The sequence below is a fragment of the Trematomus bernacchii genome, unplaced genomic scaffold (genome assembly GCF_902827165.1).
Source record: "Trematomus bernacchii unplaced genomic scaffold, fTreBer1.1, whole genome shotgun sequence".
NCBI lineage: Eukaryota > Metazoa > Chordata > Actinopteri > Perciformes > Nototheniidae > Trematomus > Trematomus bernacchii.
This window is the reverse complement of record NW_022987641.1, coordinates 6,145,953-6,161,835: the sequence shown is the minus strand read 5'-3', so window position 1 is coordinate 6,161,835 and position 15,883 is coordinate 6,145,953. Positions and strand designations below refer to the sequence as shown.

Genomic DNA, 15,883 nt, shown 5'->3' with positions numbered 1-15,883 from the left:
TTTAATTACAAGCATCACCACGTGGAGCTATTAGCCCTTGCTAACTAAAGCTACAACTCCACTCTAAATATGGGTTTAGTGTTCAGAGAGTGGGCGGCTTTCATTGCCAGGGAGACTAATGCAACAGAACCCTTTTGTCTGTTTCAGTCCAATATCGCAGATCAAAAGGAAGTGGTTGTTCTTCATGTCACACTGCACCAGAGATCAAAATATTCTCTTCATGTTTGTCATATCAAACGGATGCAAGATGAAAAAGAAGGTACCACCTATCTGACGAGCTTCTTAAAAGCATTTCACAAACTCAGGGACCTGTGTAGCTCAAAGGAGGTGTTATACAACATCTATTAATTGCTTTTAATCTTGAGTGTTAGCAGCGGGTGAAGGAGGCCGCATGCATGATATGTGAGAAGTGTTTGGAGAAAGGGCAGTTTTCTTATTTATTTTATATTGGTTTATAAGGTAATAAATTAATATTATCTTCAAATTTTTGTGTTGATCATTATGTTTTTTTATGAAAATGTTCCTACTTTTAGCATCCTAATTTATGTCGGTGACTTGTAAAGCACTAAGAGGAGCATCTGATTGCCTCGAAATATGCTATATAAATAAATATATAATACATTTATAAAATATATACAGAAAAAGACTATGAAACGCTACACTTTATTGGGGAAATCCAACAAGAAATGTTTATTATTTTCCTGCTGTTCAGCACTACAATGTAAGATGGCTCTTGTCTGTCATTCTTCATTTTCAAATTCAGACAACACTGCTTTCTATCCAGCAAAGAACAACCTAATATGTATAATAATCAATTATAGACTGAATCATTTTCACCTTGTTGTTGGATTCAGTTTGTAACTTGTTAAAAAGGCCAGGTATTTAAATTTGACTGTTACAAGTGGAGTGGTAGATATGTGTGTAACTTGGAATTTGCCCCCCATAAAACCCAAATGAACAAAGTTTGTAAAAATGACAGATAAAATAAACCTAACAAGTAAGAGAAACGTATTAGAAATAAGCTTGTGAGGAAAACAAGCACTCAAAATATGAATTCAGTCTACCGAGACACAAAAAGACACATGCTGGGACTCTTCATTTATTTTTTATTTTGTTAAAATACATATGAAACAGATACAATAAATCATATTCCAAATGTTTACTTTGAAGTGTTACAAAAGTTATTACAAACTGTACACATCATGACAGCAGTTGCAGTTGTTCTGGCTCAATATAGTTATATATTATTAGATATAATATATAATAAAACCAATATGCAAACAATCACAGCTCAAAGCTCTAAACATGGAATAAGTTGATAAGATAGAGTTGGCTTCACTGGGTCTCCTGTTTAACTAATTGTTCACAACTATTGCACAACGTGTATAAATCTTACTCAATAAGTCTGAGCTTCTCAAATTATCACCAAACAATAGAAATACATTGTGATGTCTACCTCCATAAGTTCACAACAACTTCTTATATTTCACTTTTGAATATGTACAAACAGTGCCATTGACAAGAATATATACAGATGTAAACACAAAGTTTTGAAATACTCTTACTTATTTCTTTTATTTTCCCTCATTTTGTTTTTAAAGAGGTGTGAGGCATGCTACAAGTAACAATATTTCTTTTAAATATTTAGGGCAGCGTGGGGGGAAAAGCATCATCATATGCATGTGCAAGTAAGGTACTGTAACAGTACATTTGCTATGTTGGTTTCTTAGTAATATATTATTATTATGAGTCACATGTAAGGAGAAACTGAATCAGTGTCTGTGAAGTTCAATTCTGGCTTAATGGAAAAAACATGTATAATATTTTCAAATGTTTTATGGATTATAATCCCTGAATTGGTACCTCGTGAACAGTTGTTGTAAATATAATTGTGGATTCTTGTTCTTACTAGTTTTGAAATAGTAATTTGATAACTATCAGTGTTACTCTACTTTGCTTTTTTGGTGTTGTTTGGCTTATTGTTAGCTTAGCTACACTCTCTTTTGCTACCGTTGCGTGTTAAGCTTTCCATTTTCAGAGAGCATATCCTGCAGTGAACAATGACAAATGGAGGCAGATTTGCGGCTGTTTCTTCCTCACAATGGGCCCTCTAATGTAGTCAGAGGTTGACAAAACAGCCAATAATTTGGGTATGATTTCTTTAGCTAGCAGATTTGATCTGCTAGCTAAATAATCAAGCTAACGTTAGCTTCATGAGTTTGTTGAATGCTGGCTGCGGTCAAATAGTCTTTTCATTAATACTTTTTGGTGACTTCAAACTGCCTGAGCAATAAAGACCGCAGCCACTGTCGCTGGTTGGCTTTTAATACGTCTGTTTCAAACCAAAAACCAGATGACCACATACAGTACTTGATATCATGCTAAAAGGCTGAGGCTTAAGTAGCTATCCTAGGCAGAAAAAGTCAGCACCCATACCATGAAAGAGACATTGTTCTTGTATGTCAGTGTAGAGCTAGCAATAATAATAAGGAAAATGTAAGACATGACTATTTCATCATGTTACTTGGCTCATATACCTGTCCTTGGATTAGCAAGACAGAGGTTAGATGTAAGCGTTATCAATTGTATTTCCAACTTAACAAGAGAAAAAGTCTTCTAGGATGAAAACTACCCTCAGTCACATTCATTCTTCAGCCAAAACCTGAATCAAGACGCACTGGATTTATTGACTGTGTTCTATCTATGTTTTAATGGCATTATTGAGGAGGGTAGCCCTTTAACTTTGTGCCATTTTCAAAGCAAAATGCTAAGTCCCTATAGAGCTCTAGAGCCAGAAAAAAAGTTTAAGAAAAGGTTGCAAGTTAATCACCAATGATTTCTTGCAGGGGGGCCTACCATTCATGAGGTCTATGAACATTTTTGGCTAGTTAAGCCTTGATGAGAATTTCAAAGCAGGTGTATGAAAAACAAAATATTAAACTGCATGAGAGTGAGTGCTGTGCATAGCCAGCTCAGAGAGCATGTGAAGGACCCGAGTTCAATTTCAATACTTGTTTTTCATAAACATACAAGAAAGGCGTCAGAATGAATTGTCATACAACATGCTCACAAGAGACTCATAAGCTACACAACTTCTTAGCGACTGCCTGCTTCCTCACAGGGCTGGTGTGTTTCCACTCTACCTGCGATCGTCAGGGTGTCTGCGGAGGTTTGGGAGAAGGACACGAACCTTGACTCTCAAAGCTTGCTGCTCTTCCAGGCCACTGCAAGGTAAGATATCACAACACGTATATAGAGGCTTTCTTTCATCAATATGTGTTAAATAAACAGGTAAGTTCCCTCATCAGGATGTACTGTGATCATATGCAAAAAAACGTAAACGTACTATTACTTACTACTGCAGTGTTGACCATTTCTTCTTTTGTGTGCCTGTGTACTTTTTGTAATAGTGTATCTGCAGCTAATTAAGCAGCTTATCAATGCATGTTGTCCTTAAGTGGAGGTATGCAACAACCAGTGGTGGAAAGTAACTGTAAGTACATTTTCTCAAGTGCCGAAATTAAGTTACCTTTTGAGGTAATGCTACTTCTACTCTCATTTATCAAATTAAAATGCATTAACACATTTGACTAACTGAAGAATAAACTAATGGAAGAACTGTTAGAGGTAAAATAAGATTATCCAATATTTCACATCATTTCACTTACAACAGGTGTTTTAGGTCATTTACATTAATAATCAGAACATTATCTAAATCAGAAAAATGCTTCTTCATGCAACACTTTCACAACCTTATGAAAAACAAATCAAATATGGGTGGCATTCTTCTGCAGAACAAGTGCTTTTACTTTGACTATTAGTTAAGTACATATATACTAAATATGTTTTGACATCAAGGTAAAAGCACTTTTAATTGAATAAAGGATATGAATAGTTATTTGAACACTGGCAACAACTTTGACATCAGCTGTGGCAAGATACCGTTTTTGTGTATTTTGTTAATATTAAGAAAATTGGCCAAAGGAGGGGAAGAGTTGAATTTTCTAAAGACATGCATTGAATATCGAGGATACAATATGTAATGCTAGAGAACAGCAGCTGTGATCTTGGATTTAAGGCTTTCACAAAAGATTCCAGCACAGTGGGGATAAACGATAAAAATAGAAATATAACTCAACTGATCCACAAGTGGGATTTTCACCTTCACAATCCTAAATGTTAGACACCTGTTAAACCAGTAAAATCCTATTTTATTGTTCACAAGAAAAGATACTGTATATCGATAATCAATATAACCTAAGTTAAGGCTGCCCGTCTCCTCACGAGTGCTTTTTACAGATCAATGTTTAACAAGAGCCACAGAGGATATGGTTTTTGCTTATGATCACAGTTTTTCTACGAAAGCTTTTAAAGTAGATTTACCACTGAAAATGGGTAGTCACCTGTGTCTTCCTATTCGTCAGATGGTGAGTGGGTGTGGCATAAGAGGAAGAGACATTGATAACATTTAAAATATGAAATTGCACTTGAAGGGGGGAGGGATAGGCTGTCTTACAGTATATACACATGGTATCTTATTACTGTTTTTTTTACTGTTCAAAATACCTCAAGGATGCAGCAGTCAAGAGAAAAACATCTGCTGCTGATTATGTTGAACATCGGCCAGGGTCTCTTTACATTTGAGGTTTTTTTTTTTACTTAAAGGTAAGAGTGAAACAATTTTTGTACAGTATAGGGCATTTTTACTATTTTTGTTGTTGTTCATCACTTCAATATCTGAGTTATTCCAGTAATCTTTCCTCAGATTTGTTCTACAAAACAAATACAGGCACATTGGGGAGATTAGTGTTTTTAAATAAGAACATCAAAGAAAAATGTAATGTATTCTCCAATGGGAATGGAGGAGGAAGTTTGATTAATTTGATGTTTTGTTTCCTTGCATTGCATAATCTTCCCGTGTCATATTCAGGAGCTTCTATAAAGCTCTGTATATAAGAATGATCTGAGATTGAGGGAAAATGGAGTCGGGGATAAAAAGAAGTGTGTGTACCTCTCCCAGAGCGTGCCAGTGTGTGATGGGCTTCCGCGGGTAAGCCAACATTTCGTTCCAGTGATCTCGTCCAAGACCCTCTGCTTCTGGCCCGGAGTGACACACACCAATCACTTCATTGCGTCCGACCCTGTTAGCAGTGAAACACACACATTAACACACATTTTGATCCACATTGTAAAACTCATACCTATATCAATCTTGAAAATTGGAGGAGCCTGTGACCTAAGATTTTCATTGTCATAACTACAGTGTAGCTATGCAGAAATGACAATAAAAGCCTTGAATCTTGAAAATTAGTACAATTTTTAAAAGAAAATGCATTTTTAACCTGTCTTAGATTAAATAAATGAATCGCTAAGAGTCGGAAGTTCTTCAAGTTTGGGCAGCATAGCCAGAAGCTCATTTAAGGACCTTCATTTGAACAAACCTTCTGCTTAACAACAGGCAGTCAAACTTCAGAGGAGATTTTAAATGTCAGAACTTTGTTAACTGGTAGTTAGGATGACAAATTCAAATGGCAGACAGGTTGTGGGCGGTTACTCTCCAACTGGGTTTGGTACAATGCTCTATACAGCAACAAACACTTTTCCCACTCAATCCACATTTGTCCCCCCCGAGGAGGCTAACATGGATGTCAAGGTTGTGTGTGTGTGTGTGTGTGTGTGTGTGTGTGTGTGTGTGTGTGTGTGTGTGTGTGTGTGTGTGTGTGTGTGTGTGTGTGTGTGGTGTGTGTGTGGTGTGTGTGTGTGTGTGTGTGTGTGTGTGTGTGTGTGTGTGTGTGTGTGTGTGTGTGTGTGTGTGTGTGTGTGTGTGTGTGTGTGTGTGTGTGTGTGTGTGTGTGTGTAAATGCATGAACATCATGCATCGCTGCTATTGAGAATTCACGCTTTTTTGTGTTGTTGGTGCCTATATTTTAGCTCTTTTTATTGTTCTTGTGAATGCTTCCAGGAAATATAGATTGTTAAGAAAAGGAAGATACTATGACAAGATTTTGAAGTTCATTTCTGTTTTTTGTTTTATAGGATGTCCATGGTTTTGTTGCCTGTTGATTTTAAGGATTTTGTGCATAGTTTGGACGAATGTCTGTCTTGTTTTGCCTTCTAAAACCAGTCCAAAAATCATAATTATTCTCACATTTGCATGTAGATATACGTATATACGACTACAGACACATTAGCATGTACTACAGATGTTGACAACATGTAGTGACTGTTCCACTCACCGATCATAATCCATCACCATGATGGACAGACTGACTTGTTCCACGTTCTCCGGGGGAATGTCGAAGATGATGGCCTCGTTGTAGACAGGATTGAGCGTGCTTTTCTTGGTGGTTGTTTTTCGCTTTTTTAACCTCCGTCCATCACATATCAGGTAGACCTTCACATAAGGGTCTGGAAGACATATTTACTGTCATGTGATGATAACATCAAAAACATACAATACAAATAATGCTGAATGTTCCATGCACCGTGCCTTTCATATCAGTTTCAACATTTAAAGTACAGCCTTCCCTGACAAATTATAATACAATTATTTCTTTCTCCTCCAAATGATTATTTCTAAGTGGCTACCTGCTGTCTCTGTTCAGCAAAGTAAGATTTCTTTATGTTCTTTTCATGTGAGGCCTGTCTAATTCGCTGTGGGGTTACCTGACGAGCCTGTGATGTCCATGGCTTTGAGGTTTCTGCATTTGATGACAGTTAGGGTCATTCTGCCTGCTGTGGGGAGGTAGCACAGCGAGTACATAATCTCACCCAGGTCAACACTCTCCTGGAGGACAAAACAAAAATAAATGCATTTTAAATGATCCCCTTCTGTGAAAACAGGTCAGCAAATAGGGAGGAATCATTTTGATAGCTGGTACTTAACATTTACCGGCATGACGGGCTGCAAATTGCAGTTTCTTGTGTGCTGTTAGTCGCTAGTTTCTAATGTGAAATTAGCTATTTGGGTTTTTCGCCACGGCTGTCTCTAAAGGTGGCAATGTCAGAGGACTCACTACTTTGGACCAAACAGACGGACATTTGTGGCCACAAGATGATGAATACTCTGTTCTTTGATAAAGACCCAGTACTTTCCTCTAGCACCACCATGGGGTTGCCATTTTTAAGGTTATCTCTGGTCATCTCCTGACTTTTAAGCCAGCGCCATCATCAGGTAAACATTTGTATTTGTCCAAAACTTTGCAAATGATACTCTGTTGGCTAGTTTAAATACTTAAAACCAGCAGAGCAATCAGGAATGAATATATGTTTATCTGGAAATGATTAAGACCTAGAATAAACCCAAATGTTCATCCTCCCTAGTCAATATAAAAAACACATTCTTCATTATTCTTGTTCTCATTCAGTACACAAAGTCCAGTGCTTCACCAAAGACTATCATATTTATATTTTATCGCAACAAATTACTTAACTCGACACCAAATATCGCTGAAATCCATCAGCATCTATTTTAAATATCCTGCAAATGTTTAAACTGTAAAAAAAAAAAAAATCCATGCCCACTACCAACACCTTCATTCAGCTTTCTTTTATATAGATAAAAACACCTGTGGGTAAGCTTTCTATATCAGTGTTTCCATAACCTCAACTATAGAATATATAATGTAAATAAACAACATGAGAATGTATAGAATCATCTCTACTCAGTCTGTTATATATATAGTTATTATCTTGCTTTCAATATAGTATACAGAAGCTATTATGAACCTGGCAGTGGCTCAGTGTTTATGACAATGTAAACATTCATAAATAAAGCCGAGGCTCTTGAGTAAACAGTGATGAAGTGTTGATGTGGGAGAGATATTTATTCTGGACTAAATTACCCCCTCGCATGAGAGGATGCTATCCACAGAATGCAATACCCTTGTTGATGTAAATAGTTTTAAGCTTGAGAAAATACTGCTGCAGTTCATGCATCTTGCAATTGGATCATTTTACTCCCTGTTGCTATATTTATATCCACGGAATACCCAGCAGTTGCGAAATGTGTGTGGGTGTTTGCATAATTCATGCTGTGGGAAATGCTTTTCATCAGCCAATGTGTTCCACCTGCCATTTCTGTCGACAATGTTGATGGATTTGGGGTATTAGAAGTGAATCAGCGCAATACTTCATATTAAGACCTTCGTAATAACAGTATAAGTTCCCATTTACACAGTGATAGCAAAATAAATCGGAATTATTCCGTAAATAGAAAAAAAGTGTCCCCATATGTCAGGATTTGGCAGTGTGTTGGAGTGAACGCCAACTCACCATAGTTGCTGCATGAATATCCTTCCACACTACAGCCTCCCTGGAAAGATCAGAGAGTTCAAAGAGGTTGTCCACCACCACTTCGCCAATCATATCGTGGCTGGTGAAGCGGTCGAAGTCGTAGACGCTGAAGTGCAGCTTGCGGTTGCAGATCTCATCGTAAGACACAGGAAAACAGAAGCTCTCGTCGAAAGTAGGGTTCAGGTTCTTGCGATGGACGCGCGTCTGGAACTTCTTCTTCCTCTCCGGTAGAAGGTAGATCTTAACGTAAGGGTCGGAGGTGCCCGTGAAGTCTTTGGCAGGCAGCTCCAAGGCCTTGAGGATTGTCACCACCAGCGACTGCTCCTCGTAGTCGTAGCGCAACGAGAAGCTGAGCTTTCCGCACGTCTCCACGGGCTCTTTGGGCCCATCCTCTGAGTCCACCGATTTCTGCTTGTAGAGTTCTGGTTTTATTCTTCCAATGCTCACAGTTGAGGACTGGCGAAGAGGCACTTTATCCATGCTGAAGTCGACACTTGTGACATTCATCTGACGAGGCAGGTGGCGCCGGAATGAATTGTGCCTGTTGGAAAGGGTAAAGGGCATCTGGTAAATGTCTGAAGTGACAGTGTTGTGCATGACTGGCTTTTGTTGTGATGGGCACTAATGGTTTGTCAGTAAGAACCCCATCTGACAAACCTCATGCATAATTACGTGCTGCCCATGATATGTGTGACCATATTTTCTTGAAGAGCTCCAAAAATGGTTGGTCATGTTGGTGTTAAGAGAGAGGCATGAACATCTAGCTGAAAAGTATAAATACTACCTGAACAAATGCTGAAAAATGTAGTCCCAACACTTTACAGTAATAACTATTTAAAGGCATATTGTTTAGTATGCTTAAAGCCTGTTGGCAAGTCATAACTTTAATGACTAACCTTTCCAATCCTACTGTACGATCCACACATATTGTCCATGGATATGTAAAGAGAAATAAATACAGCGTTTGATGTGGATTTCTGTTCTACTGGAAAATCTATCTACCGTTGATTTAAGGATGCCTCTTTCCCAAAGTAAGCTAAATGAAAAATGTGTGTGACTGCCATGGAGGTTGTAAATCCGTTACGAAAATTGCCTTTGAAGCCCAACAGTCTTCCTGGGGGTTTAATATTGTCGATTTTTGCCTTCTAAAAGTGGCTGAATTTCCATAAACTCACGCCCTAATAACTGACATACTTCAAAGTAAATTCAACATCCTTTATTTTCTCCATCAAGTGAACAAACGTAAGGTTTTCTTCATCCTTGTTTTGGAAAATAAAATGAAAAACATTACAGGCATTCACATTTGGGCTCTTATACAAATGACCTGAATGCTGGACATTTCTGTGAAACGACAAAAAAAACAAGGCCGTGTTTGACTCACGAATCTTGTCACCTAGCAACTGGCGCTCCTCCTTTATGACAGGAAGACAATGGCAGCGATCTGACAGCCGGGGCACAAATAGTATGGCACCAGAAGCACAGCTGGAAATTGAATACTTAGTCCAATCTAGTATTGTCAACAACATAGAAGGGAGCATTTTGTCCAAGAGCCAGTAGAAAAACCCCAAGGGAAAAGAACAGCTTGAAATACAAACTATACACACTGAATACTAACGAGACAGTATAGTAGTGCGTTGTTTAATTTGAATTCTTTTAAAACCATAACATACACACAAGTCAACTATTGACACAAGAGATACACCCTTTTAAGTGCTTTCTGTTTCAGTTTTCAATAATGCATTCATGAACTACAGAAAGATCTCATTCTTTATTTCACATTATTTCGTTTTTTTAACTAACACTATAATGCTACCTGTTCACAATATGTTTAAAAATAAATGGTTAATAAGATGAAGAGATAATGGTGTGTGTGTTTTTTTATCTACGGGTTATGGAGATAAACAAAAATGTGCTAGGACTTATTTCTGCCCAAAAATTATGAGGAAAAAAAAAATTCTAATCATATTGCCACTGTGTACTTTCAAGGCAGAATGTTTATGATTTTAGAGGTGAAATGATGATTAAAAACTATTGAGTGTTAATTAAATCTTATTAAAAACCAAATGCCAAATTTGCTGGTTCAGGTTTCATAAATGTGAGGATATCGGCTTTCTAACATAAACCAACTTTTATAATATTGTTTGTCGCATCCCAATCATCGGCATCATTGCACATTTGGAAAGACCTTGTTTATTTCAACCTGTTGGTACTCGAGCTAAGAGCATCCGTAGGGAACTCTGTCATTGAAAGGAAATAATAACTGTTAATCAGGATTTATCTTCCAACGGGAACCTTGATGGATTAATACTGTAGGTGTTGCAATCTTTACCCTTTACATCTGCATCCCTAGTGGGTGTAAAACTCATGAAGCGCTAGCTCTCACGTCTCACAGTTATTACATATTTAATCAAATCCCAACTTTTATGACAAGCCAAAGCAATTGTCGACAATGGCGTCCTCTGAGAAACTGAGCGCAGCTGCCTAGTGCTGCTCACCAGAAACCGATATTCCTCCATGACAGCTCGCCCCACAGCACGGCTAATTATGGACGTTTGAGTTTAAACACAGTGCTGGAAAACAAAGCGGAGCAAGAGCCGCTTGTTTAATTACTGTGGTTGCTTCCTGCCTCAACCACATCAGCTTGTCTCACACACGTTTAACGAGATTATAGGGTTTGAAATAAAGCAAGAAGATAGACCACGGAGTCTGGCTGACGAGCCTGTGGGAGGTCTTTCTATCTGCTGGTCACACAGCGCTACACAGGATTCAACATGTGCCAGCGTTTCAAGGTCATTTGAAAGCCGCCGCTGCTCTACATGACACAAAGCACCTCAAGGACATTGGCTGCACTGTCCAATCTGTCAGAGCAGCCTTTGCATTCTGTATCAGTTGTGTTGAATGGGTTTGGGGAAGTTAACCAATGCAAGTTCAGAAATCCGCTGTATTTGTCAGCATTAGATACAAAAAAATGTTGTTACAAGGAGTTTCTACATCAGTGGGTTCATGCATTGAGGTCACTGGTGGGGGAAAAAAACGAATGTATGCAGGCCTACTATTTGCTCGCTACACCTTAAGCAACTGAACACCTGGTTAAGCTCTTTCATCTCGCAAACCCCACATGACAGCGTAGGTGCATGTCATGTTAAACTTTAAGAAACTTTGACAAGACTTTGTTCAAGTTTCTGTTCAGCACATGCACAAATGTTACACATGTCCAAATTGTACTTTATGGAACCCCAGAAATACACCAAGTGTGAACAGATCAACTGTTCTCGCGATTATACATGATCAAATTCTCATGAAATTATACTTTAACAAAGTGGTGGGGACATGCCCCAGCCTCCCCATCATAAATGACACCCATGGGTTCATGTAAGGTACCTGGAGGAGGAGGTTGGCTCGGTGGTCTGCCTCTGGAACTTGGCCTGCTTGCTGAGCTTCTCCCTCAAGGCGGTCTGCACCTCGGCGGGGATGTCCGGAGACGTCTGGCTGATCTTCATGGCCGCCTCCAGGAGCTTGACCGTGCTCCGTCCATTCACCTTCACCCTCTCCAGCGGGTACTTCTTCTCCACCTCTGGCGCCTTGCACTCGCTGGGCGGTGGGGAGTGGGGTGGAGGCGCCACGGGGAAACCCACATGGAGGCCATTTTCGGCGTGACCTGATAGAGTCTTGCTCCTCCAAATGGGCCAGCACAGCTTCCAAAAGACAAAGAGAGAGACTACCAACAGGGCGAGGCCACAGAAACCCACGACCACAGCAAGGAGACTAATAGAGATGTCTACATGTAACCAGGGAGGGACCCATAGAGGAAGACAGAGACACGTAAACAGGAAAAGAGAAAGCAAGCAAGGGACAAAATATGACGGACAAACATGCAAGGGAGAAAGAGAAAAAAGGAGAGAAAGCCAGCTGTAAGAAAGGGGGGGCAGCATGTGCACCTGTTTGATAAAGCAGGACAATATAAAGTCATGTAAAACCTCAGGCAAGGAGCCACAGCATCAAGAGAATCACATGTTCAGGAGAAAAATCTCCCTTCGGCTCCTGACATTTCCTGTTCAGATTCATATTAAAATGCAAAGTGTGAAGCCTATACATGCAGCTTTAATCTAACTGCCATTGAGTTAATTCCCAGATTAAAAAGTTAAAGCTTGAAAGAAAGACGGGAGAAATGCAGAGGATTGCATATGCCTCAGTCTATTTTCCACCTGTTGCTTTCTCATCAGTTTGGACTGAGCTGCAGCAAGATGCGTAACAGGTGGAGAAATACTTTAGCAACACGGTACAATACACACAACTAAACGGTTTGATAAAGTTTAGACAAGTGAAAGCTAATGTTTGAGTTATTATTTTTCCTTAAACTGCATGCATCTCGTATAGAAGGGACAAACTAAAGTGCTAAATTGAGGGAATTGGGGAAAGAAAAAACGACTTTATTGCATTTACCTGCGTTTCCTTTACCTGGTATGTTGCTCTCCACGGGAAATATATCCGAGCATTTCTCCCGGTCTACGTGTCCCGTGAGACAAAGATCCGTGATGATTTGTAGAGCCCTTTGGCACAAGGTGATGCTTTCCTCCGTCCAGACACTCATGTCTCTTCTTTTAAGCCATTGCCCGCCGGAGGAGCCGGGAAGGGGGTGATTCATTTGGGCACCTTTACGCCCCGCAGATTGCAGCCCGTCCGCGGGTGACAGCAGGGAGGCGCGCGGCGTCCTGATCCATATCCAGCGCGCAAACACGAGCGACTGGCCACACGCTCTGCCTGCGTTTGAGTAACAGGCAGCGGGGAGCTGGAGTCCAACCTGCTGCTGCGTCCAATAGCGACGCGCATCAGCTCGCTGTGGTGCTGTTGGTCTGGTGGCAGTAACGGGATTACTTTTTCTAGTTAGTTCTTGAGTGAGTCAGTGAGTGAGTCCTGTGGTGCGACCAGATGATAAAACATGAATGAAACATTATAGGTTAACACAATAAAACCTATGAAGAGATTATATTCCAATCATTTTCTTATAAATCTGATAAATATGTTTTTATTTTTCATTACCCTAAATTATCAAACGTATTAATATTCATTATGTTGTATGCGTGGTCTTGACAGGTGTCATTAAAAAGCAATTGAGCAAGTAATATTGTGTGTGTGCACATAGTGCATAATACTACATATGATACTGCTTTCCATTGCATATTTTCTATATATTTGTATGTAAACAATTTTTTCATACTTGCATAACTATATAATCAATGGTGGAATATTAGTACATTTGCTCAATTACTGTACAGTCACATTTCTATACTTTACTCAAGTTTAATGCTATTTTATAAAATGCACTACAATGAGGAGGCAAATATCATACCTTTTAATTCAATTACATGCATTTGATAACTTTACTACTTAGTATTACATGTTCAGATGAAGGTGTTGAAGGCTTTCACGTTTAAACTTTAGATTTCTTGATCACTTTTCGTATTGTAATTTAATTATAATAAATGAGTTCTGAGTGCCCATGAGTTTTCCGAATATAACTCAATTCTCTACGGACCAGGTTGCAAGCTGTTGTAATTAATTATTCTACCAGTTATGTAGTCTAAAAAAGGAAAACCATAATGCATCTCTCTAAAATCGATTTAATTAATGTTTTTAAAGCAATGATTATCCTTTGCACTCTTGAGTCTATCACTGTGATTGCTCACAGCTTGTTGTGATCCAAAGAGCTCTCGTCTGGCACAGTTGCATAAGTCATGTTTTTTGTAATTCATCAAAATATAACCACAGATGCGTATATTATGCTTAACAACTGTTCAAGGTTAAAGTTGATTTAGTTAAAAAGTAATTGAAGGATTGGCTTGGATTGTGATAACCTTATGAAAACAAGGTCTTTTATAACTTTTAACGTGCTTACATGTTGTGGTAACTTTTTGCCTCCGCAGGTGCACAGTTCTTTCACTTGGTGCTTTTCATGTATCGTACACTGTGTGCCAATGGGGGGCAAAAAACCGTAGCCAAGGGAAACTGGAAGTTTCTTTGGCAAAAAAAGAAGAAGAAGAAAAAAAAAAAAAGGCAACAGCTGCTATACAAGATTGACGAACAGAACCATGGTTACATGGTCAATGCATGTCCTGAAGGAAATATTTCAACAAAGGAATAGAACAGGAGCAGGGGGGAGAAAGTAATTTTTGCAATCCAGCCAGAGCCAGGTGATCATTAAGAACAACCACACAATTTGAGTGGTTTCTGTGCCTTTTCACATGTGACACAAATGTGTCCTTATCCTTGCAATACATTTTTAGTTTCCATGTCCTCATATTTGACAAAGCTCCTGATTTAGCATTTTTTAAAGCTTATGTGAAAGGAAATATCTGATTTTTTTCAATCTGCAGGGGATCAAATACTTATTTCCTCCACTGTATGTATGTTCAACATTTTAAATGAATGTCAAAGCATGTGTGGAGCAGGAGTGTCTTTCTGCCGATTTACGTTCACCTCCTGTGAACTCATTTCGCATAACCAGATTGACACATTTACATGTCTGCATTCAGTTTATGAAATGGTAGCTCTGTGTTTGGATTCCTGGAGATTACAAGTCAGGATAGCATGTAACAAGAACACATCTGGTAGAAAAGCTCTATATATATCTCAATCTCTATTTCTGAGCTGGGCCTATACATGCATGGTCTTATCTTACTGACTTTGCTGATCCCCTTCGTTTTCTCGAGGTTTACATTGCGAGTCAAATATCTCATCCACTGTTGGATGAAATGTGTACACACACCTTCATGGTGCCCATAGGATGAATCCTCATGACCTCAGTGATCCTCAGCTCCACCACCAGGTCAGAGTAATAACTGATCCACCATCTTGACGTATATGAGATAGATTGCCAAAAATGTTACATAGATAATGAAATTCCCCACAGGTTGAATCCTAATCAAATTCCCCTAATATTTTGTTCTTTTACAATTATTTTGGTATTTTATAGTGAAATATCTTGACATCTCTTGGATAGGGTAGAGTGACATTTCATGCATTTTTTCTTTGTCTTTGTGGACCTTGATGATCCTTTGAATCAGGATGGCAACAATTATTTCCGTTATTTCTTGATCAATAGAATAATGATGATTGGGTTTAAGAAATGTCAATGTCACAATGTTTCAGAGTCCAAAGTGAAATAACAAGTTACTTGTTTTTAGATATTCTTTATTGTCCCCATGGGATTTCTTTCTTTTTGGCAACCGCTAGAATGATTCAGCACATCATCTGCGTATTTCACAACATCCTTAATGGTGAAAAAGAAAATCCCACTCTCCCATAAGAGCAATGTATCACTTGTCATCACACATCACTATAGGCCAGAACCAGAAATCAGTTTGGCAGACCTCCCAAATTGGGAATTAACCAACAGAAGGGCAAACTAATCATCTGCTGTACAGATTTCAAGTAAATATCATAGAGTTGATAGGAACCACATGTTCCAGTCACATGTTCCAGCACACAGTGCCACCAGTTTGGCACTGTGTGCTGTGTGGACTATAATGTAATTATTTAATTGGAAGGTGCTGTTTGGGACACAGATGGACTTTTGCAACATCTGATT

General features: G+C 38.9%; 1 protein-coding gene across 1 annotated transcript; it reads right to left on the bottom strand.

Annotated features, from left to right (window-relative positions):
- Positions 1–2,957: 2,957 nt before the first annotated feature.
- On the bottom strand, positions 2,958–12,940 carry syt10 (synaptotagmin X). The gene is made up of 7 exons (XM_034133593.1): positions 12,739–12,940; positions 11,677–12,073; positions 8,275–8,836; positions 6,667–6,787; positions 6,237–6,408; positions 5,012–5,141; positions 2,958–3,224 (listed from the first exon to the last, which is right to left on the bottom strand). Exons 1-7 carry the CDS (start codon positions 12,938–12,940, stop codon positions 3,153–3,155), a joined length of 1,656 nt encoding a protein of 551 aa, XP_033989484.1. The 3' UTR covers positions 2,958–3,152.
- Between the last annotated feature and the right edge of the window lie 2,943 nt (positions 12,941–15,883).